Source organism: Sus scrofa, chromosome 13 (assembly GCF_000003025.6).
Source record: "Sus scrofa isolate TJ Tabasco breed Duroc chromosome 13, Sscrofa11.1, whole genome shotgun sequence".
NCBI classification, from domain to species: Eukaryota; Metazoa; Chordata; class Mammalia; order Artiodactyla; family Suidae; genus Sus; species Sus scrofa.
In genome coordinates, this window is record NC_010455.5 from 32,059,144 (window position 1) to 32,084,174 (window position 25,031).

A 25,031-nucleotide genomic window follows, 5' to 3' on the forward strand; every position below is an offset into this window, starting at 1 on the left:
CCATGGCATGCAAAGGTTCCATGCTAGGACAAGGGATCAAACCCATGCCACAGTAGTGACCTGATCCACAGCAGTGGCAACTCCAAATCCTTAACTTGCTGAACCAGGGAACTCCTATGGTACTTATTTTTTATTTTTGTGTAGTATAATGGAAAAAATAACTCTCAACTGTTTTGTGTGAATGGTTGAATACTGAATAATGTTTAACAGCAGCATATGGAGCTCAGTGGAGTGTAGAAGGAGCTGTTTTTCAGTGAGCTGTATCACATAAAATGTTAAAAATCTACCCAGGTTAAAAACCATGGTCCAGTGGAGTGGCCATTCAGTCTGGCATCTGAACCTTGTCTTTCTTCCCTTCCTCCAGGATGTGTTTGCACCTGAGTGGGTTTGTACCCAGGTAGAAAATCTTTACTTCCTTCCTGCCTTTGTTGAGAAACCCAAACTACCATCAACAGAAACCACTGCCCTTCCGGGAACCTCTGCTTTTGGTATTTGTGATAACTGAGAGTTTGCAAGAATTTTCCAAGTAAGAAAAGTGTTCAGATAGCTTTTCTGTTTGGTAGACTATTGTGTAGTGCTTGCTTCTCACAGGTGGTAATTTTTTTCCCACATGTTTTTACTTTGAAATCTCTTGCTGTGTATGTGACCCTGGACTCTTGGGGGTTCCCGAGCTCCCTAATGGTGTCTTCGCCAGGCTGCCCCGACATCTCTGGTGATACTCCTATGGCGCACAGGCCAGGTAGGAACTTGGTCTCATGTAATGGAAACCTTATATGCCTCCTGAGCTATGAACAGTTTTAGGATGATACCTTGCATTGTCCCCAGAGATTTGACTCAACACCTTCCTCATCTGACACTAAGAAGTGAAAAAGGCCTGTTTTAAACTCAAAACAGAGAAATCTGCCTGTCTTTTTGGTATTTGAAGCCCAAATAAGCAATGACTTCACACTATTGTTTTCCATTGTGTTGAGTACATCCTGTTGGCCATCAGATTGAACAGTTTTAAACTGATTAACCCTCTAGAATTTTTATATTAATATTAGACTGACATTTAATATTTAATTTTAACTTCTGAGTGTCTGGACAAAAGCCTTTTTGTTAGATGCAACATAAAGTGGTTGTTTAAGATTATTTATTTTGACTTTTCCAAAACCACTTAAAGCAAGCTTATGGAATTTTGTTATTTTTGGTTTGGCTATAAAAAGAAAATCCCATTTTCCTTAAACGTTTCAATTACCATGGTGAATGGCAGCAGTTTGACAGTTTTAAGTACTATTTTTAGTTTATATAGCTATTGGAGATTAGTAGTTCCTCCAAATGGTGGGGTGGGCTGCCTCTGCCTTATTTTGTATGGTTAATAATGGGTTGAATCTCACAACTTTTCCTTCATTCTTGGTAAAAACTAGTAGGGAGCCATTCTTTCAGAGTTTTTTTTTTTTTTTATCTTTTTTTTTGCCATTTCTTGAGCTGTTCCCACGGCATATGGAGGTTCCCAGGCTAGGGGTTGAATCAGAGCTGTAGCTGCTGGCCTACACCAGAGCCACAGCAACACGGGATCCGAGCCGCATCTGCAACCTACACCACAGCTCACAGCAATGCTGGATCCTTAACCCACTGAGCAAGGCCAGGGATCGAACCCTCAACCTCATGGTTCCTAGTCGGATTCGTTAACCACTGAGCCACGATGGGAACTCCTCAGAGTTTTTATAGTTAAGACATTTTAAAGTTTCATTCCCTGTGGGTTTTTCTGCAAATGGGGAAATGATAAGTTTACTATGAATTGAGTTAGTACCATGTATACATTTGTTCCTTGTGTTTTTTGAGTGGAAAAAGTATTTGTCGACTGAGCCTCCTTTGCACGTGTGGCACTCATAACCTCTGGGAGGTAGCCTTAGTGGAACAGAGCTGTTTCTTTCTTGGGGCTGGAATTCCAGAGGAATCCTCTATTTCTCAGGGACCCAAGGTTGTGTGGATAGGGTAGGGTTGCAGATCCTTGTGTCTCCTGTTGTGGTCGAATAGAGATACATATGCAGTGGGGGCGGGGGAGAGAAACAGATACAGACACCACTCACACAGCATATGCTTCGTTTGCTGATAGATAGGGATTAGTATGGGTGACAGGAAGATGGCCAGAAGGATTCTGCTGAACTCTTTCTCAAGTATCTGGGATCCTTGCCTGTCACTGCGTAATGCTTTTGATTCCTTAGTTGTGTCCTTACTGACTGATCTGGTAAACTTTATTTATTTATTTGTTTTGATCTGGTAAAGTTTAAATATACCTACTTCTAGGGCAGATTTTTATGTTTTGTTTTACAAAGAATACCACCTTTTAGGCATTGCTGAAAAGTTCACTTTTTATTTCTGCCTCATTGTCACAATTGGAGAAAATAAGTACACCCATTTTTCACACAGTGTGCCGTGGCTGTTGAGCTTGTGTTCAGACTGCGTGGAGTTTCACCAAGGCTCCGGGAAGGTCCTTCTTCACAGAGTTGGATTTTGCTGGGGTTTGGAGCAGTGCTGAGCTCAGTCTTAGTGGTGGGAATTGCCACTGAGGAATGAAGTACCCATTCCCACTACCTATTTTCTCAGTAGAAGAGCTTTGGCAGCTTTTTATAGCTGGAGAGGGGCAAGTTCAGCTGAGATGTATTCTTGGGCTACCCTTGAGTCCCTCTGATGTGGCAGAGGGTAATGTGAGTGTGCATGTGTAGTGTTTAAAATGAATGGCTGTGTCAGGAAGACTGGGCGACTCTGGTTGTAGTTTCTTCAGTTCATGTTCCGGCCACAGGCTGTGTGTGACCATACTTGAGTGTTACCTCTCTTTAGGCCTTGGTTCTGAGAAATGAGGAGGAGAATCTCCATAGAGCCTCCATCTCTAGATGACCAAGGGTATGAGTGTGAGACTGTGTAAAAGACTTCCAGGATGTGCGAATTCTGGTGTTTGGATGTAGCCTGACGGTCTCCTAGCACAGGGACCCTGCTTATAGGAAGCCACTATCAGAAGGATTTGGCAATCTGTAAAAAAGACCTTTTCTTCCCAGAATATGGAAAACCAACACATAGCAGTTGGAGTTGTGCCCTGGACATTGCCTGCTTGCTAAATGCAGAGCACTTAGTCATGCCCATGAAACAGATACCCTGTGTTGTCATATGTCCATAGATAGCAGATTGAGCTTATGAGCCTGGTAGGACAGGGTGTGTCTCATACTGTTGCTGTTTTCAAATAAGCTGAGATTTTTTTTTTTTTTTTTTTTTTTGTCTTTTTGCCATTTCTAGGGCCGCTCCCTTGGCATATGGAGGTTCCCAGGCTAGGGGTCTAATCAGAGCTGTAGCTGCCAGCCTACACCATAGCCACAGCAACACGGGATCCAAGCCACGTCTGCAGCCTACACCACAGCTCACCGCAACGCCAGATCCTTAACCCACTGAGCAAGGCCAGGGATCGAACCCACAACCTCATGGTTCCTAGTCGGATTCATTAACCATTGAGCCACGACGGGAACTCCAAGCTGAGAATTTTTAAATGGAGTATCATATTGGGAAGGTAAAAGATCTACTGAGTCTAATAGTAGAAAAAAAGTAAGTACACAAAAGAGTAAAGACCTGGGAAGAAGATTTTTTTTTTATCTTGCCTTTTCTAGGGCTGCTTCCCGCGGCATATGGAGGTTCCCAGGCTAAGGGTCTAATCGGAGCTGCAGCCACCGGCCTACACCAGAGCCACAGCAATGCGGGATCCAAGCCGCATCTGCAGCCTACACCACAGCTCACGGCAACGCCGGATCGTTAACCCACTGAGCAAGGGCAGGGACCAAACCCACAACCTCATAGTTCCTAGTTGGATTCGTTAACCACTGCACCACGACGGGAACTCCCCATGGGAAGAAGATTTAAAAAGAAAAGTTGGGAGTTCCCTTTGTGCTGCAGTGGGATTGGCACCGTTTCTGCAGTGCCAGGAAGCATGTTTGATCTCCAGCCTGGCACAGTGTGTTAAAGGTGATGTGGGCACCATGAGATAGAGGTGGACAGAGATAGGGGTGATGGATAAGGTAGAGTTAGGGCAGTGTAAGAGCTCTATAGGCTGGGATTTGGAATTTAGATGCCATTCAGAATACACCAGACACATATTTGAGGATAGGGTTTTCCAGTCTTGAGAAGACAGTGCAAAAGACACAGAGAGGTGAGATAGAGCAGGAGGTGCTAGCTGTTTTATAACTTGTATTATTTTGAGATCACAAGACTTAGACAAACTCTAAGCTCTTTGCCTTCGTGTACTACAGGTACTTGGCAGAGGACCTGGATTAGCAATATTACACAACCTGAGTATTTGCTACCCAGACTTGTCATACCTTAATGTTCTTCTGTGTTTTTGTTTGTTTGTTTGTTTTGTGAGATCCTATTTTAGGAAGTGAAGCAGTTATAAATTTGGAGATCCTTATGAACCTTTCCTTTTTCCTTTGCCTTCTCTTCCTAGACTGACCATTATCCTCAATTTTGTATTTATGATTGCATGTGTGATTTTATTTATTATATTTAAATGAATCTATAAATAGTATATAAACATTTTACATAAATGGTATTAATATCTTTATGCAGTGGCTCTTTTTGCTAAATGTGTTTTGAGATTTATCTATTTCAGTTCTTGTAATTTTGGTTGATTTTAATTGTCCTACAGAGTTCCATGAAGTGAGTGTACCACAGCCTGTTGGTGCTTTCTCCCACCGATGAACCTTGGAGTCATTTCCAGCTTTCCACTGTTGCAATGAATGTACTTGCTCTAGCTCTCCTTGTAGTGTGCACATTCCTCTGGGTGTGTGCTAAGGAATGGAAGGGCCCAGCAGGGTTGGTCAGTCCTCTCCAGGTGATTGGACAATCCTACACTCGCCAGTAGCTATGCAACTCCTTTTCCTCAGTGATGTCACATTTCAGCATTTTTGCCTATTCTGATTGTTATGGCGAGTTTTTTCATGTTGCTTTAGTTTTCTTTTCCCCGATTACTAGTGAAGTTGAAGGTCTTTTTGAATGTTTATTGCTCTTCAGATTTTCTTTGTTATCTCTCTGTCTTCAACCCGTTGTTATTTTGGGGAGGTACTTGATATATTTTGATAGGAATCCTTCAGCCGTGCTATGCACTTAAAAGCTGTCTCCTAGGCTGTGGTTGGTCCTTTTTACTTTCTTTTTTTTTTTTTTTTTTTTTTTTTTTTGTCTTTTTGTCTTTTGTTGTTGCTATTTCTTGGGCCGCTCCCGTGGCATATGGAGGTTCCCAGGCTAGGAGTTGAATCGGAGCTGTAGCCACCGGCCTACACCAGAGCCACAGCAACGCGGGATCCGAGCCGCGTCTGCAACCTACACCACAGCTCACGGCAACGCCGGATCATTAACCCACTGAGCAAGGGCAGGGACCGAACCCACAACCTCATGGTTCCTAGTCGGATTCGTTAACCACTGCGCCACGACGGGAACTCCCCTTTTTACTTTCTATATAATGGCATCCTTTATTGAATAGAAACCTAAAATTCCAATTCAAATTTACCTTTTTTTTAGGTTCAGCTTTTTTTTTGAGATAATTGTGGATTTACAGGCAGTTGTTAAACAGTAATACAGAGAAGTCTTGTCTACCTGTTACCCAGTTTCTCCTCATAACAACATCTTAAATCATAGTACAGTATCACAGCCAGGGTAGTGACAGTGATACAGTCAAAACACAAAACATTTTCTCACAGCAAGGATCTGTTATGTTGCGCTTTCGTAGCCACATCTAGTTCCCTCATGTCCTAGCTCTCTAACTCCTGGCAACCACTAATCTGTTTTCTGGTTTCTATAATTTGTCACTTCAAGAATGTTATGTAAATGAAATCATAAAGTATATAACCTTTGGGGAGTAACATTTTTCACTCGGCATAATTCTCTTGAGATTCATCCAAATTGTTGAGCGTATCAGTAGTTCATTCTGTTTTATTGCTCGTTAGTATCGCATGGTATGGATGTACCACAGTTTGTTTAATCATTCATCCATTGAAGGACGTCTGGGTTGTGCCATTTGTTGAAAAAACTCTTCCCCCCGCCCCACTTAACTGCTTTGTACCCTTGTCAAAAATCAGTTTAGCATTCTTGTTTAGGCTTATTTCTAGATTCTCTATTCTATTCCATTGATTTATGTGTTTGTCACTCCACCAAGAGTCTTGATTACTTAACTAAGTAGATATTAAGTAGAATAATTCCTCTTTATCCTCTTTTTCAAAATTGTTACTGTGTTCTGAAGCTGGAGCAAGTGTATTAAATTTAAGAATATGGGAGTTCCCGTCGTGGCGCAGTGGTTAACGAATCCGACTAGGAACCATGAGGTTGCGGGTTCAGTCCCTGCCCCTGCTCAGTGGGTTAACGATCCAGCGTTGCCGTGAGCTGTGGTGTAGGTTGCAGACGCGGCTCGGATCCCGCGTTGCTGTGGCTCTGGCGTAGGCCGGTGGCTACAGCTCCGATTCAACCCCTAGCCTGGGAACCTCCATATGCCGCGGGAGCGGCCCAAGAAATAGCAACAACAACAACAAAAGACAAAAAAAAAAAAAAAAAGATAAATTTAAGAATATGCAGATTATGACCTGCTGAATCTGGGGGCAAAAGCCATCCACTCGAGGTCAGCAGAGGTCAGCAGGTAGCTCCCTCAGCATTTGAGCTCCCACTTTGGGGAAGTGAAAACCAATTGTAGATTTATTTTTTCCTTTCAGTTCTATCAGTTTTTGCTTCACATGTTCTGTAACTCTGTTCTTTGGTGCATATACATTTAGGATTGGTATTCTTGATGGATTGGCCCGTTTATTATTATATAATATTCCTCTCTTTGATAATTTTCTTTTTTTCTGAAATCTACTTTATCTGATATTAATATAGATACTCTTGCATGATACGTCTTTTCCCATCCTTTTACTTTCTACCTGTTTTGGTCATCTTGGTGTTGTCATCTGTTGTCTTTTTTTTTCATTCAGTTTTGCAGTTTCCTGGTTCTTGGTATGATGAGTGGTGGTTTTTTGTTTTTTGTTTTTTGTTTTTTTTGATTGTGCCGGCAGCAAGTGGAAGTTCCTGGGCCAGGGATCAAACCCACATCACAGCAGTGACAACACCAAATCCTTAACCCACTGTGTCACCAAGGAATTCCTGATGAGTGATTTTTGATTGCAACTTGAACAGTTGTTTATTTTTTTCTGAAACTCTAGATTCTGTTTTAGCTGGCTTTTGTCTGACTCTTCACTGGCAGAGGAAGGGTAGAGGAGGCACTGCCTGATTACTGGGAAGTTTAGGTAGAAATCCAGGTATCCCACTAAAGCTTTGTTGACACCTGGGGGCAGGTGAAGTTTTAGTTCCCTTGGTCCCCCTACTGCTGGGCAGTGGTTAAAGTTCTGACTCTCTACTAGTCCTCCTCTCACACTATCCCAGCAGGTTCCTTATCTTGGAGATATAGAAATCCAGTTTCCACATGTGGTGTCCACTGACACAGGAAGCTGGTGGAAGAGGGTTGTGCATTACTATTGGCCAGGAGGGATGAAAATCCCGTCTCCCTCCCTGTTGGAGATATTAGGGCGCCTTGTTACAGCCTCATGAGAGTGGAAGTCTGGGCTTCCCACTTGGCCTTTGCCAGCATGGGAGTTGAGTGAGGCCACAGTTTTTTCTGTGGTGTTTGTCTAGAATAGAGCTGTTATTGTTTAAAGGTTTTCTCTCTTGCTAGACTATCCCCTTCCTGCTCCTCTGGCTAAAGAGAACAGACTTTTGTTAGGACTTTTTTTCTTCTCATTTGTTGGCCTTTTTGGGTTGCCAGCTTCCTCAACTCCAATTCTGGAATATATGAGGCAAAAAGAAAACCCAGGGAACTTGCCTCTGTATCTTTCCTTGAATCCTGGGGTTCCTAGCTAGACTGTATCCTCTTGACTTTTTATTTTTTGGAGTCTCATGTTTAACTTAAATATATGTATAATATCTATGATTTTCCCTATTATGTAGTGGGAAACTAAAGAGAAATACGTCTACTCCATCTTCCTAGAAGTGAAAGTCCAGTGGTCTTTTTCTTTTGTGTTTTATGGGTTTTTTTTTTTTTTAATATCTTTTAAAGTGAAATTCTTAGGAGTTTCCGTCATGGCTCAGTGGTAACGAACCCAACTAGGATCCATGAGGACGTGGGTTAGATTACTGGCCTTGTTCAGTGGATTAAGGATCTGGCATTGCTGTGAGCTGTGGTGTAGCTTGCAGATGCAGCTCAGATCCTGCATTGCTGTGGCGGTGGTGTGGGCTGGCAGCTGCAGCTTCAATTCGACCCCTAGCTTGGGAATTTCCATATGTGGCACCTGCGTCCCTAAATAGCAAAAGAAGAAAGAAACTGACATACTACTATATTCTAAAAATTTTAAAGTTCTGCCTTTTATATTTATGTACTTAATCCAGTTGGGATTGATCTTGTTTTTGATGGAGAAGTAACAGAAGAACCTAATTGTGTTTGTTTTTCTTCATAGATGGCCACTTGTTCTGGTGCCTTTGAATAGCTTTGCAAGTTGGTTTGGGGCTCTCCCTCTGGTTCCGCAGGCCTCTGTCTGTTCTGCCCCATGTGAGACTGCCTTAAATACAGTAATTTGTTAAGTCTTAGTTCGGTAAGATGGGACACCCAGCCCTCAACAATTGTTTTGCTTTCTTTTTTTTTTTTTTTTTTTTTTTTTTTTTTTGTCTTTTTGCCATTTCTTGGGCCGCTCCCGCGGCATATGGAAGTTCCCAGGCTAGGGGTCTAATCGGAGCTGAAGCCGCTGGCCTACACCAGGCCACGGCAACGCTAGATCCGAGCTGCGTCTGCAACCTACACCACAGCTCACGGCAACGCCGGATCATTAACCCACTGAGCAAGGGCAGGGATCGAACCCACAACCTCATGGTTCCTAGTCTGATTCGTTAACCACTGCACCACGACGGGAACTCCCTTTTTCTTTCTTTATTTTTTGCTTTTTAGGTCTGCACCTGCAGTATATGGAGGTTCCCAGGCTAGGGACTGAATCGGAGTTGCAGCTGCAGGCCTACTCCACAGCAACACAGGATCAGAGCTGCATCTGTGACCTACACCACAGCTCATGGCTGGATCTTTAACCCACTGAACAAGTCCAAGGATCGAACTTGAATCCTCATGGATACTAGTCGGGTTCATTTCTGCTGAGCCACAGTGGGAACTTCTGTTTTGCTTTCTTGAGTTCTGTCTCTTTTTCATGAATGTTAGTTCAAAAAATAAGAACAGGAATAGCAAAATCAATAGCAGAAACAAAAACGAAACACCCTTTTGGCCTTGGCTTGGATTTGCATTGACTTTAGATTGTGCTGCCCATTTCAGTGGCCTTGTTTTCTTCAGCAGTTTTATTTACTTTGCCTTACCCAGGTTGAAAGATACCATGTGGCCTCTCAACAGCTTGGCTCAGGGCAGGGCTTCATCCTTTCCAGAATGGGAAATTGCTTGTAATGGCTGTGGGCACACAGAACATCCCACGGTACATCTCTGTGACTGCCAGCCTTAGAGCAGAGTCATGAGCTGCTTGAATCTGGTGTGAGGGAGAGGGGACAATGTACAGGGTTCTAATTAGTCTGTTGGGGGTGAAGGACAAGAGAGTTCACATAAGTTTTGTTTTTTTTTGGCTGTACCCACAGCATGGATAAATTCCCAGGCCAGGGTTGAACCCATGCCACAGCAGTGATTCAAACCACAGCAATAACAATATTGGATCCTTAACCTGCTAGGCCACCAGGGAACTCCATCAAAGAAGTTTTGCTCACTGGCACGGAGTTTGCAAATAAATGCCCTACATGGGGATAAGAAGTGGGCAGTTACTACACTTCTGTGTGCAAATGCTTGGTTTTTTAATCTTTTCAGAAGTATTTTTTTGAGATTTAATAATTGTGATACTTGCCACATTGTTTTATCTCTATGTACATGCACATGTTTGTTTGTTTGTTTGTTTGTTTTTTCTTCTTTTGGACCATTTCAAAGTGAAATGCAGAGATTTTTGATACTTTATCCCTACAGACTTCAAAATTGAGGATAGTCTCTTACTGAGCCACACCACCATCAGCTCACCTAAGAAAATTAACAGTAAATTTAATATCCAGCTCAAATGCATAATTCCCCAGTTATCCCTTGGGAGCTGGTCTTATGCGTTTGTTTTGTTTTTAAAGTAAATCCAGGATCCAGTCAAGATGCACACTGCATTTGGTTGCAATCTTTAGATCTAGAACAGTCCCCTTGTATGTAGAGGTGTCTTCATTTGGAAAGACCAGACCAGTTATCTTGTTAGAAGTTTCCGAATTCTAGATTTGTCTGATTGTGTCTTCATGGTCCCAGTGTTTCCTGTAAACCGAAAGTTAGGTCTAGAGCAGCATTAGCCAACAGAAATATAATGTGATCCATATGTCATTTAATTTAAATTTTCTGGTAGCCACATGAAAAAAAACTAAAAATAAGTAGATGGAATTAATTTTAATCATATATTTAATCTTTATTATTTATTGTTTATTAATATTTGTTTACTTAACTTTTTTAGAAACAAAATATTGTTTCGGTATGTAGTCAATATTTTAAAAGAATTAATGAGGGAGTTTCCGTCGTGGCTCAGTGGTTAATGAATCCGACTAGGAACCATGAGGTCACAGGTTAGATCCCTGGCTTTGCTCTGTGGGTTAAGGATCCAGCGTTGCCGTGAGCTGTGGTGTAGGTCGCAGACGTGGCTCGGATCCCATGTTGCTGTGGCTCTGGCGTTGGCTGGCGACTGCAGCTCCGATTAGACCCCTAGCCTGGGAACCTCCATATGCTGCGGGAGCAGCCCTAGAAATGGCAAAAAGACAAAAAAAAAAAAAAATAATTGAGGTATTTTTACATTCTTTCTTTATACTTAGTTTTCAGAATCTACTGTGTTTGTTTTTTTGGGTTTTTTTTTTTTTTGGTCTTTTTTTTTGGCATTTCTTGGGCCACTCCCACGGCATATGGAGGTTCCCAGGCTAAGGGTCCAATCGGAGCTACAGCCACCGGCCTATGCCAGAGCCACAGCAACGCAGGATCTGAGCCGCATCTGCGACCTACACCACAGCTCATGGCAACGCCAGATCCTTAACCCACTTAGCAAGGCCAGGGATCGAACCCGAAACCTCATGGTTCCAAGTCGGATTGTGTTTTTTACACTTAATGGATCAGCCACATTTCCAGTACTCAGTAGCCACATGTAGCTGGTAGCTCTTTACTGGACAGTGCAGGATGAGGCTTGATCCCACTCAGGGTAGATGTTTTGGGCAGGAGCACTTAAGGGGTAGTAACTGCCTATGCTCACCTTTGAAACCATGGAAGTTGCTGAAGTCTGAGTCTACTCTTTTTCTTTTTCAGGCTCTGGGTGCTCTGGGATGGAGCAGGTGTGCAGAGGGTGAGGACCCATTTCTGGGACCACGTCGCTTGCTTCCTTTCTTAGAGAGACTATCCACTTGAACCTGGGATGAGGATGTCTGCGGGCCTCTCGCTGCTGATCCCCCTCTGGGGGAGGACCTTTCTCCTTCTGCTCTCCGTGGCTGTGACTCAGTCCCGTTGGCCCAGTGAACCTTCGGACGCTGTCAGGGACTGGGAGAACCAGCTTGAGGCGTCCATGCACTCAGTGCTCTCAGACCTCCATGAGGCTGTTCCCACAGTGGTTGGCATTCCTGATGGCACAGCCGTCGTTGGACGCTCATTTCGAGTGACCATTCCAACAGATTTAATTGCCTCCGGTGGAGAAATCATCAAGGTGAGACTGGTTATAAACTATAAATGAGGAAGAATTCTCATTTTCCATTTTAGTTTTGGTTTTAGTTTTAGGGGTTTTTTTTAGTTTTAGTTTTTCAATTTCCCAGCAATTCTTTTTTTTTTTTTTTTTTCTCTCTCAGTCTTTTTGCTATTTTTTTGGGCTGCTCCTGCGGCATATGGAAGTTCCCAGGCTAGGGGTCGAATCAGAGCTGTAGCCATGCCAGAGCCACAGCAGCGCGGGATCCGAGCTGCGTCTGCAACCTACACCACAGCCACGGCAACGCCAGATCATTAACCCACTGAGCAAGGCCAGGGAACTCACGGTTCCTAGTCGGATTCGTTAACCACTGCGCCACGACGGGAACTCCTCCCAGCAATTCTTGAGTTCAGTTCTTCTAGGACCTGCTAAGTATTTCCTAAGTGAGGAACAGCTGCTGATGTTCACTAGGGGTCCCCGTGTATCGCAGAATAGCATCCTCAACCTTTATTCTTGCTCCTATTTTGAGGTAGTCACCATTAAAAATCTTTATATCTGTATTCTGAAAGATCTTTTGGTCATCAAGTTAGGAACTTAATGGAAGGGCCTTTGTATAGGAAAAATTCTCCTTCCATTAACCATGGGATTAAACCTAAGAATTACAGAACTTTTAAATGCTTTGAACTTTTTTTTTTTTTTTGTCTTTTTTTTTTGTGTCATTTTGCAATTTCTAGGGCCACTCCCTCGGCATATGGAAGTTCCCAGGCTAGGGGTCCAATCGGAGCTGTAGCCGCCAGCCTACGCCAGAGCCACAGCAACGCCAGATCCGAGCCGTGTCTGTGACCTACACCACAACTCACGGCAATGCTGGATCCTTAACTCACTGAGCAAGGCCAGGGATCGAACCCACAACCTCATGGTTCCTAGTCAGATTTGTTAACCACTGAGCCACGACGGGAACTCAGAACTTATTTTTTTTAAATAAGGTATAAGTAAATATTGGAGTTTTGCTCTGCTTTGGTATTCTGTTTACTAATGTATTCGGTCACTTAAAAATTAGTACCCAAGTTTCAGCCTTGCCTTTCATCTCTTTTTGGGGAAGCAACTCAGAGAACAAGAGGGTATGAGATTGATACAATAGAAGAGAGTTTTGGCCAACCTAGAATAGAAATCAGGTGGAACAGGAAGCTTTTGTGTAAAGAAGTGCCATCCGTTTTTCTGGGGTTGTGGGATTTTGGAATTTCTCCTAGCTTCTGAGTGAGTTTGCATCATGGTGATGTGGGTGGGTGGGCTATACCCCTCAAGCTATGAACATCTGCTAGAGCAGAGGTCAGCACACTTTTATTTTTGTTTCTTTTTGTTTCTTTTTTTTTTTTTTTCCATTTTGGGGCAGCACCCACAGCATATGGAGGTTCCCAGGCTAGGGTTCTAATTGAAGCTGCAGCTGCTGGCCTACACCACAGCCACAGCAACTCATGATCCCAGCCATGTCTGCAACCTATACCACAGCTCATGGCAATGCTGAATCCTTAACCCACTTAGCAAGACCAAGGATTGAACGCACATTCTCATGGATACTAGTCAGATTTGTTTCTGCTTACTCCAACGGGAACTCCCAGTACACCTTTTCTTAAAAAGGACCAGATAGGTGTTCCTGCTGTGGCGCAGTGGGTTAAGATCTGACTGCAGTGTCTCGGGTTGCAGAGGCGTTGATTCGATTTCTGACCTGACGGAGTAGGTTAAAGGATCTACCATTGCTGCAGCTGTGGCATAGGTCACAGCTGCATCTCAGATTCAATCCCTGGCCTGGGAACTTCCATATACTGGTATGGCCACTAAAAAAAAGGAGGGAGTGGTAAAATTGTTTTTGGCTTGTTGGCTGTGTGATCTCTGTTGTAACCCCTCAACTTTGTCAGTGTAGCATGAAAGTAGCCATAGACAGTATGAAAATGAAAGGACATGGCTCTATTCCAATAAAACTTTACTGAAACTGAAATTTGAATGTCATATAATTTTCACATGTCAAGAAATACTATATTAAAAATTTTTTTTTCTTTCAGTCATGTGAAAATTGTGAAAATTGCAGCCTTTAGTTCATAGGCTGTAAAAAAAACAAGTGTCAGCCCAGATTTGACTCATGGCCATAGTTTGGTGACCCTTGCCCCACAGTATTCTTTCCTCAGAGGTGTGGCTTGAAAATGAACTAAAAATATTCCAGGACTTCCCTGGTGGCCTAGCAGTTAAGGACTTGGCATTGTCACTGCTATGGCTTGGGTTTGATACTTGGCCCAGGAACCTCCACATGCCATGTGAATGACCAAGAAAAAAGAGAGAGCGAGAAAATGAACTAAAAATTTTCTAAGATCTCTATGTTGTTATCATAGTTTTTGTATCTGTTTTGCGTTTAGACTTCTACATACACATAGTGTCTTAGCTATTTATTGGTATGTTTAAAGCACCAAGACATAGTGGTTTAAAATAATTGTTTAAAATTTGTTTTGCTCACAATTTTGTGGCCAGGAATTCAGGGATTCAGAGCTCATCTGGGAATCTTATCTCTGGTGGTACCTAGAGTGGCTCATCTGGCCCTGGAGGATCCATTTCTAAGATATCTCATTCATGGCTGGCAAATTGGTGCTGCCTTTTGACAGGAAGCTTAGCTGATGCTGCTGATCAAGTTCCTTGGTTCCTATCCCTATAGACCTTTCCATGACTGCTTGGATTTCCTTATGGCACAACAACTGGGTTCCAAGATTGAGTATTTCAAGATAGAGGGAAATAGAAGCTGCCTGTTTCTTAAAGTGTGAGCTTGAAAACTTACACAGTGACACTTGCTCTGTACTCCATTGGTCAAAGCACGCATAAGTTTTAGTAGGTCTTTACTGACTTGCCCCTCTCTGACCCACATGTCCTAGGCATTAAGAGTAGAAATGGTCAGCGTTCCCACCATGGCACAGTGGAAACGAATCCAACTATGAACCATGAGGTTGCGGGTTCCATCCCTGGCCTTACTCAGTGGGTTAAGGATCTGGAGTTGCCATGAGCTGTGGTGTAGGTCGAAGATGTGGCTCAGATCTGGCGTTGCTGTGGCGTAGGCTGGGAGCTACGTCTCTGATTAGACCCCTTAGCCTGGGAACCTCCATATGTGGCAGGTGTGGCCCTAAACAGACAAAAGACCAAAAAAAAAAGAGAAATGGTCACAGATTTCATGCCACTCATCCCATTGAGAGGTATGTCTGTTCCCCTTTGCCTTGAATCTGGGCAGACCCACTCCTCACCTGACCTTCCTTGTATTACTTCCTTTTCCTTTTTGGCCCCTTCTTTTTATGGTTATGATTCTCAGGGTGGCCTTGTGTTCTCAGAGATGATCATACTTCTGAAGGTCCTGGCTCACTTCCATAGGGCTCTTTCTAATTTGTAGAGTCTTTGCAAAAAATTTCCATGTGATCTTCATGATAACCCAGAAAGCTAGATTCTGGTGTGACCATTAGATAAGGAATGGTGGCTTTAGAGGTACATTTCTTACCCAGCTTCAAATTTCATTTTTTTTTCCTTTTTTTAAATCTCTTAAGGGCCACAGCCAAGGCATATGGAGGTTCCCATGCTAAGGGTCAAATCAGAGTTGTAGCTGCTGGCCTATGCCACAGTCACAGCAATGCAGGATCCAAGCCGTGTCTGAGACCTACACCACAGCTCACGGCAATGCTGGGTCCTTAACTCACTGAGTGAGGCCAGGGATCGAACCTGTGTTGTCACGGATACTAGTCAGATTTGTTTCCACTGAGCCGTGATGGGAACTCCCAGATTTCATCTTCTGAATATCCAAATGCTTCAGTGACTGCGCTTGTTCCAGTGGCCACTGAAATGTTGCACCTAAATTAGTCTTAACCAAAGGTGCCTTGAATTGATACAGTGAGCTGGATATTTGTTGTGTTTGTCAGAGAGACATTTAAAAGGCTTATTCACCAGGAGAGCAGGGATTTTACTAGGAAAACAGGATTTGATCTGAGCATATCTATCAGTAGAAAGCAGACCATTTAGTAGCTGATTAACCTGTAGAAAAACAGATGAAAATGCGTGACTCTACATCCCAATCAGTCTTAACATCAGGGTTGCGTAGAGTGAGAAATCAGATCAGAATGCTTGACTTCATTCCTAGAGCTTTGGTTTCCTTGTGTGTAAAACAGGATTGAAAAGTCTTTACATTAAAGGAGTTGTCTCTGTACCCCCATAATAACGATGTGTAAATGTACATTGTAGAAAAGGGAGAAAGGGGCATTCCCGTTGTGGCTCAGTGGTAACAAACCTGACTACTATCCATGAGGATGTGGGTTCAGTCCCTGGCCCTGCTCAGTGCGTTAAGGATCTGGCATTGCTGTGAGCAATGGCTTAGGCAGGCAGCTGTAGCTCTGACTCAACCCCTGACCTGGGAATATCCATATGCTATGCTGTAGGTGCGGGCCTAAAAAGCAAAACAAAAGAAAAAAGAAAGGGAGAAAGAAAATCTCATGTAGTTCCTATTACTGGTGGACTCCTCTGTCATTTTCTGTTCATCAAGACATGTCCATATCACATACGCACACATACATTTTAGACAGACCTGAAATCATACTGGACCTATTTTTGACCTTTCTTTTCATTCATTGTAGTTTGAATTTTTCTTCTTGGTTATTAAGTATTCTTTGGGAATGTAACATTATTGTATTTTTTTGGCTGCGCCTGTGGCACGTGCAAGTTCCCAGGCCAGGGTTTGAACTTCTGTCACAGCAGCCACCCAGGCTGCTACAGTTTCAACTCCAGATCCTTAACCTGCTGTGCCACAGGGAAACTCCGAATGTGACTTTAATGGGTGCCCAATATTTTTGTGTATGTGAGGAACATTTTAGATCAAGTGTCCCAAGGAGCCTTGTTGGAGGTGACCTCCAAGACATATCCATCACTAATACTGTCATCCAGATTACTGATCGATTTTCTCTCTTTGCAAGCCCCCTTGCCTCTGTTCTTGACCACTCAATCTGGCCTTTATATAGAGGCAAGAGACATCTTTGTCTCTATAAAGCTTAAATCTGCTAAGGACAGGCCTCCTCTGCTCCCCTGCACTTAGGATTAACCTCAGTTGAACTGGCCTCGCCTTTTTTTTTTTTTTTTTTTTTTGGTCTTTTTGCCATTTCTTGGACCGCTCCCTCGACATATGGAGGTTCACAGGCTAGGGGTCCAATTGGAGCTGTAGCCGCCAGCCTACACCACAGCTCACGGCAACGCCAGATCGTTAACCCACTGAGCAAGGCCAGGGGTCGAATCCTCAACCTCATGGTTCCTAGTCGGATTTGTTAACCACTGAGCCATGACGGGAACTCCTCTTACCTCCTCTTTCTCCCATTTTTTGCATATCACGTCCCAGCCACACAAGCCCCTTTCTGTCCCACAGATATGCCAAGCTCAGGGCTTACCCCAGGCCACTGGTTCTTTTTTCTTTCTGTCAGCATGGGTACAGCCACCTCTTTCAGGCTTCAACTTGGAGCCTTTTCTCTCCACCGTGATGAAAGCAGACTTCCCACAGAAGCCTGGCTGCCCCACAGAATATGGAATTCCTGGGCCAGGGATCAAACCCGAGCTGCATTTGTGACCTAAGCTGCAGCTGTGGCAATACCACATCCTTAACCCACTCTGTCAACCTGTGTCAAGGCAGCAAGAGACTAAGCTTGTCCAAGCCTTATGTGGGGTTTCCAGGTGAGGATTGGTCTTTGATTTAATTTGAATGTGGCCAAATTGCCTAATGAAGATGTATGGGCAGAGCATGGTCTGTCCCGAGAACCGATGAGGTTAGGTAGTGTCATACTTGCTGACAGGTCAGAAAATGTGTGTGGTGGTTGGAGATAGAGTGATTCAGTGTTTGTAACAGACTATATAACAACAGTCTATAAAAAGGATAGAAAATTAAGTCTTTTGCTAAGCGAGTTGTACTGGCCACCTGCCAAGCCTTGTTTGACCTGTGTGGGTTGATGGTTTTGTTATTTCAGGGGGTTGTGGCAATTTTGGGAATCACAATGACAGAGAAAGTGCTGCTTGGCATCAGCCAGGTATGCCCATCCAGTAGGTCTGGAAGAGGAAGAGACTTGCCTGCCTGGAGGATTAGCCCTGAGGTCCTGAATCCTTTGCTCTGCTCCATACCTCACACTCTTTTCATGTTTGAAAAGTCTTTGTCCAGTCTCATCCCATCCAGCCCCTGTTAGTTCCCTGCTGTTCTCCAGCTCTACCTCAATAATCAATTTGCAGAGTTCCTGCTATGGTGCAACAGGATCGACAGCATCTTGGGAGTGCTGGGATGCAGGTTTGATCCCCAGCTCCACGCAGTGGGTTAAGAACCTGGCATTATCACAGCTGCACTTTATGTTGCAGTTGCAGCTTGGATCTGATCCCTGGCCCAGAACTCCATATGCCGAGGGACAGCCAAAAAAGGAAAAAAAAAAAAAAGAATCAGGAAGTTCCAATTGTGGCTCAGCGGTTACGAACCCTACTAGTATCCATAAGGATGTGAGTTCGATCTCTCGACTCACTCAGTGGGTTAAGGATCTGACATTGGCGTGAGCTGTGGTGTAGGTTGCAGACGCAGCTTGGATCCTACGTTGCTGTTGCTGTGGCTATGGCATAGGCCAGCGGCTTTAGCTCCAATTCGACCCCTAGCCAGGAAGCTTCCATATGCTGCATATGTGACCCTAAAAGACTGAAAATAAGAGAAGAATCAGTTTGTGTTATTGACCCCAGTTTACCTTCCAGATGGAGTCCATTGATCTGATGATGCAAGAAGGGGCAACAGGCTACCTCCAGACCCTCGAGGCCAGCATTACGTCCCCCTCCTGTGGCCTCAGGACACCCTAAAGCAGATGGTCCTAGTGTGTGCTCCCTTGGACCAGACTAGATGTGTATACAAAGCTCATCCCAGCTCTTGACTGTTCTTTGCTCTCAAAGCTGCCTTTAGATCTTAGAGCACCCTCTCTCTTCATCAGGGTCTGTGGGGATAGGTCCCACAGAACCCAGCTTTGCCTTTGCTGGGCAGATCATAAGCTGTCCCAAACTGGCCATAATATGTTACCCCTCCTGACTCTTGCTTCCCTTGGGATTGGCACCAGCTCCCTGTGGGTGCCTCTCCTCTGACTTCAGTGGGACTGGCTAAGGAAGGCGATTATATGGCTGGAGGCATTCTAACATCTCTTCTCTAGAGTGATCAGGAGAGATGTCTTTGCATCTCATGAAATGATTGGGCTGTCCTTCTAGATCCCCCTCAGATGTCTCATTTTGGTAGGGCCCATGAAGGTGGCTCTTAAATCCCTTCTTCCCTTCTTCCCTTCTTCCCACACTGTCTGGAGACAGTGTGGACTTTCCCTTAGCCCAGGGTGTCAGCAGACTGGGAGCAGCCCTTCTTGGGACTGTGCTCTCAGCAGCTGGCATGGGCCCCCAATTGTTCTTCTGTGAACAATGGACACTCTTTTTGGCCAGGAAGGGAAACTCATGAAAGGAACATTTCTTTGGATGCTTGAGAGCTTTGTGGCAACCCTGCCTGTGTGAGATGAACTGCAGTTTCTTCCTGCCTCAAGTGGGTGTTCCCTGGCTCTGAATGGACCCCTTGTGAACGGAGCACACCGGGAAATTTGAGTTGGCGAAAGAAAGCATCCTTGGGGGTGGGTTGTCAGAATGGCATTTGCCCAGGCACATCAACTCAAATACTCATTGAATATATAGGCTTTTATATTTTAGAAAAAAAAAAAAAAAAACGGATTACTGACAAGGACTGAAAGAACATGACAAAGTAAAAATAGATGATGTTAGGGCTTGGGATTGAGTGACTGATTCTGAGAGTTTTATTAATGGCTGTAACTATGCTGAGCTATCCCTTACTTTATGAGGAAAATGATTAATCTTTGTTTTTAGATGAGAACAGTTAACATCAGGTAAAATACTTTATAATTCAGACCAGAAAGGCAGTGACTGAGCTGGAGAAGTTGTGTTCAGCATATGATCTTGTGGCCTTGGCCTCTATGTCAAGAACCTTGTTCTAGTTTGAGAGTTGAATGTCTCTTGATTGTCTCTCATGGATGTGGCTCTGTTTTACAAAGCAAAGGCCTCTTGTACCCACTTCTACCCTGGTTCCTCACATTAGGTGGTGTCAAAGCCTTGGCCCTTTGACTTCAAGCCAGAGGCTCTTGTTGACCTATGCCATCTCCCTGCAGCCCAGCCACGTGACTGCCTGTGAGCATCATTGGTAGAGGCTGAACTTGGCCACAGAGCAGATTTGTCTCATTGTCATAGTCTATGGCACAGACACAGGATCACTCAGAATGCAAGTCAGCATCATGGCAGCCTCTGAAATGTGACCGAAGGCCTGCTCCATCAGAGGGACTGTTTCTTGCCTCCCTGAGTAAAGATGCACGCCATGCGTTGACCTCCTCCAAGGAGGCCTTGATCACCTTATGTGTGGGTGCCTCCAGGGGCTTGCCTGTGGTATCCAGCCATAGATAGCTGCATGTTGGTTCAGCTCTGCAGCTTAACTGAGGGGTGAGGGGCTGATGGGTCAGGAAGCCAGTGACTAGATCTTAGGGAAGGCAGGGACTTTGCCAGGGCAGGCTTCTTAGAGCCCTAAGCAGTGGGATGCTACAGGGCAGCAGTGTATGCCACTGTGACATGAACTAGCCAGTGGTCTTCTCAGGAAGACCCCTCCAGCACATCTATTGGGTATTGAGGAAAGGGCCCAGCCCAAACCCCTGGGGCTATCCTGTCTCAGGGTGTTGGTTGGAAGGTGCCACAACTGAGGCCCAGGAAGAACCCTCCAAAAGATCCGTAGTGTGAGGGAATTCTCACCAAATGCAGTAAGATCCCTCTTTGCTGGCTGTCATCAGCTCATCCAGGTGACGTGGTTATGCAAATGCTCACTCATCTTTCTCAAGTCTTTGCTTGCCATTTCTAAGTCCAGTAATTCTTGCATGGGTAAGATACCACCTTGTGGGTTCTGAATGATAAAGCTTAGGTTTTCTTGAAGTCTGTGGAAGGTGGTGGTGGCAGCAGCACCTGCGAGCAGAGGCCGAGGCAAGGCATGGCGATGCCGATGGCCCTGTAAGAGCAAAGTGGCTGCGGGTTCTGCTGTGCACTCATGGCCCTGACATGGGCACCAGCGGCTCCAAAGCTCAAGGCCTGTGGCCCTTCGCCTTGGTGGCTGCCTGGAGGCGTCAGTCACTGAGCAAGCTTGAGTGTGACTGGGAAGCTGCGTCTTTCCCCACTTCGTATTCATGTGCCTGGCTCCGTGTTCTATGGCAAGGATGGGGATCTGGCTCACAAGTTCTATGAGGAGATAGATGTCACCAAGAACAGGCAGAAGCAGGCCATGCTGAGGCAGGTGCATAAGAACCTGATTCCGGAGTTCCCATCGTGGCTCAGCGGAAAGGAATTTGACTAGGAACCATCAGGTTGAGGGTTCTATCCCTGGCCTCATTCGGTGGGTTAAGGATCTGGCGTTGCCATAAGCTGTGGTGTAGGTTGCAGATGCAGCTTGGATCTGCTATTGCTGTGGCTGTGGCCTAGGCTGGCAGCTGTGGTTCCAATTAGACCCCTAGCCTGGGAACCTCCATATGCCATGGGTGCAGCCCTAAAAAGCAAAAAAAAAGAACCTGATTCCTCAGGGCATCGTGAAACTGGATTTCCCCCCCCCCACCTCCACGTGGATTTCCCTGTGATCCTCTATGAGGTGTGGGCCTGGGAGGTGGCAGGCATAAACACCCCCTGCCCCAGCAAGAAACCCCTAGGCGCAAGGTGTGGCTTCCACTGAGGGACCTAGGCTGGGGCCACAACCCTGAATAAACTCCACTGGCCTGGAACCTTCAGCTGTGAGCAGGGCAGTCCTACAGTGTTGGTTGGGTGTTGGTTTGTATGTGGACAAGAAGTGGCTGATGGCTGGCGAGGGCTGATGGCGGAGTTAGCAGCCCACCTTTCCCAGCAATCCCTATGAGGAGCATGGCAGGGCATATGCTGGTCAGGAAGGCCAGGTTCCTGTGCCCTTGCCTGGCCTGCCTTCTTCCACGCTTGCCTAGGGCCCAGCCCTGATAGAGGCTACAGCACTTTACAAGCAAGGTCTGCCTTCTTCCAGCCCCAGGGCTGTGGGAGCTGTACACAAGTGGGAACTTCCTTTCCCTCACTTCCTTTACCCTCTCGTTGGAACGTTTCAGCCGTTTGCTACCTCGATTCCTCCTGTGTTGGACAGAGGCTAAGGGCAGTGCAAGCCTGATCTTTCCTGCCTACCTGCCCATCTGTTCCCACCCCCAAATGGATGGACAGTTTGCTGGCTGTTAATAAGAGTTAGGACTGGTGTGGGAGGCATCTCCCTCGACCCAGGGTGAGGCTGATCTCTCCCCACTACAACTAGTTGTGTCCCCCCCCACAGACACACACTGCACCACCAATTGAGAGGGCATAGGATGGGGATCAGGAAGGGCTCTGGATGCCTGTGCCTGTCGGGAGTTGCCCTATCCCACCTACTCTGTCTAATCTCCCTTGCCCTTACACATCCAGCGCCCTGTGTAAGGGACAGCACCTGAGCGCTGGTGCCAGTAGCTCTGAGGAGCCCACCTCCCCTTTCCCTACAGTATACCCATCCCTTCAGGATCAGTCAAGAGAAAGTACTGGAGCCGCTGGGTAGGGACGGAAAGGAGAGAACCATAAAAGGAATACTTAAAATGAAAGCTTGTAAATAGTCTAGTCCATGATATTGTTGGAGCAGAGTCTGGTTTCTATATAGAAATGACTGTTTGTTTGCTTTTTGTCTTTTTGTGTTTTCTAGGGCCATACCCATGGCATATGGAGGTTCCCAGGCTAGGGGTCCAATTGGAGCTGTAGCCGCCAGCCTACGCCAGAGCCACAGCCACAGCAACGTAGGATCCAAGCTGTGTCTGTGACCTACACCACAGCTCACGGCAATACTGGATCCTTAACCCACTGAGCGAGGCCACAGATCGAACCCGCAACCTCATGGTTCCTAGTCGGATTTGTTAACCACTGAGCCATGACGGGAACTCCTGTTTGTTTTTTGTTTTTAAATCCTTACTGTGCAAACTCTGTGCTTTAAGAGTGTGAGAAATGGCTTGGGGAAGGTAGCCTTTAATCTAGGAAGGCTGTTGTGTTATTTGTTCAATAAAATTATTTGTAGGAAAAGAAGCTTGGGTTTTCTTGATTTTAGGAGCCAATGGTCATATAATTAATTTGACCCTAGTAAGAGTCCAGCTTCTCAGTTTTGTCTGTCAGCTATGCCTAGCTGGCTGGCTGAGATTGTAGGCAGCAAACCTGCTCTTCGATGAGGGACTAAGTAATAGAAGCTCCTCTGTGTATTTGTTCTTAATCCAGGTGTGGAAGGATACTGATTTGAGGCAAGAGACTTTACTTGTGTTGCATGGTGTTTAGCATAGGTGCCATATCTTTAACAAACCAAGTGTTTGATGGTCTACTGTGCAAGAGAAGACTCTAGCAAAGCAGTCGGAGAGAATGTCTGAGGACTGAACAGGAAGTCAGTTATTAGTTATCTATTAGTATATTGACTGAGGAGTGACCAAACCCTTCACATTTGGCAGTTCCCCAGTCATTGGTCATGAAGATTAATTGTTGGCGTCACTGTGCAGGTAGTCTTTAGAACTTTTGTGTCTGCCCAGGTTTTGTGGTTTTGATTCTTAATGTTTTGGGATATACTTTATGTATCAAGATTTTTAAAATTGGGTATGTGCCTGTTTGAGATCTTGTTTTCCTTAGTGCTGGACTGACTTACTTTCCATCTCAGAAACATGTTCTCTCTGAGGGTTGCTAAAACTGGGAAGATTTTTGGGTCTTTCTGGGTGGCCTGTGCTCTCAAATTAGGCTTCCTCCTGCAGTTTCCACCTGCTGCAGGTGTTCCTATTGCCTGAGGACTCCTTTCCAAGACAGTTGCTTTATCAGGTCAGCAGGCCTTGCAGCCTACAACTCCAAGCCACTGTTGGTATTTAATGATGGAGGGCCAGTTGACTTGAAACCCTGGCGAAGTTCCGTGGCCAGGACAGCTTGTCACTCCAAATGCATGAACTGATGCTATGAGTACATCACACAGAGCTCTGATTCCTGCTTCTTTCCTGCCATTCTGAGCCTGGCAGTCCTTAGAATTGTTTGTTGTGGATGGTTACAGTACAGCTAGGACAGAAATTTCTATATGAGTAAACCAAGGATTCTAGGGATAGTCAGAATTTCATGTGAAAATATGTCAGGATCAAGCACACCTGTTTTAGATTTAGAGGCTGGCTTTGGGCTGTCACCTGCAGCAAGTTCTTGCTTCCCTATGCACTTCAACATTTTGGTCAACTCTTGGCAAACAGGTCTTAACAGGTAAAAGTCCCTCAGGGTCCTCAGCCTTGGCCTTATTCCCATATAGGATCTTGCTTGGCTGCCTCTTCCTGTGGCCTCTCCACTTCCCTTTGATGCTCTGAGTTTCTGCTTTCGGGTATGAACAAGGCCTCAGTGTAAGTTGGGTCCAAGTCCATTTGGGAAGGATGACTGGGGAGTGGAGCCTTGGCATGCCCTGGGCCCATTTCTGCAGCAGCTTCAACAATGTGTACTGTGTCCTCTCAGCCCACAGGGGCGGGTGGGGAATGAGCACTGACAGAGTCCAGAGTGTTCCTGGCCCTGTGATCGTACAAGGTTGGCATCTTTTCCCGCTTTTTACATATGAGAAAATGGGCTGAGATTGGATCAAGCCTCAGACTGCCTGGAGCTGGAATTTAACGAAGAGCTCCTGGAGATGGAGCTTCCCTTGGGTAGGCTGTTGATGAGTAGTGGCTTGTCATGGCACTGTGTCTCTTAGAAGGAACTTTTATATCCCACTTCATTCACCCTTAGAGCCTGAGAGGAAAAGTAGTCTAGAGCCTGGGAGTTTTGAAAGCCGGGGAGGATGTCTGGAGTTCCCATGGGCTTGAGAGGCTCCTGCTTTGTCACAGCAGAGCAGATGTTGCATCCCAGAGCATTTTTCTCACTGAGTGCCTTTGAGAGGGATGGGCTGCTAGTGGAGTCCGGGACACTGTCAGACCTTCAGGCATGTTGTGACTTCCCACCTCAGAGGCTTTCCCCAAATGGCCTTGAAAATGCAGAGATGCCAGCTTAGTTGTGACTTGGCTAGGTTTCTTGTGGAACTCAGATTTGTTTTGCTTCCTGTGTCCCTTCTCTTAAAATGAATCATTGCCAACCAAAGTGCTGCCTGGGCCTGACGTACCCAGTACCAGGATG

At 45.2% G+C, this 25,031-nt stretch overlaps 1 protein-coding gene and 1 pseudogene across 20 annotated transcripts in view; both read left to right on the top strand.

The window, feature by feature from the left end:
• Positions 1-25,031, top strand: part of DAG1 (dystroglycan 1) — a 64,432-nt gene that overhangs the window by 31,125 nt on the left and 8,276 nt on the right. For 12 of the 19 annotated variants that reach the window (XM_021068740.1, XM_021068743.1, XM_021068744.1 and 9 more), the window contains one exon: positions 11,384-11,774. In XM_021068740.1, the coding sequence (XP_020924399.1) occupies positions 11,490-11,774 (285 nt within the window). In that variant the 5' untranslated portion in view covers positions 11,384-11,489. Of the gene's footprint in view, positions 1-364; positions 740-8,492; positions 8,585-11,383; positions 11,775-25,031 lie in introns of all 19 variants that reach the window. The other 7 variants (XM_021068750.1, XM_021068754.1, XM_021068752.1 and 4 more) reach the window with 3 other exon arrangements.
• On the top strand, positions 17,010-22,369 carry LOC110256541 (annotated as a pseudogene). Its single transcript, XR_002338173.1, has 2 exons — positions 17,010-21,192; positions 21,422-22,369. The product of XR_002338173.1 is annotated as a tumor suppressor candidate 2-like (transcript).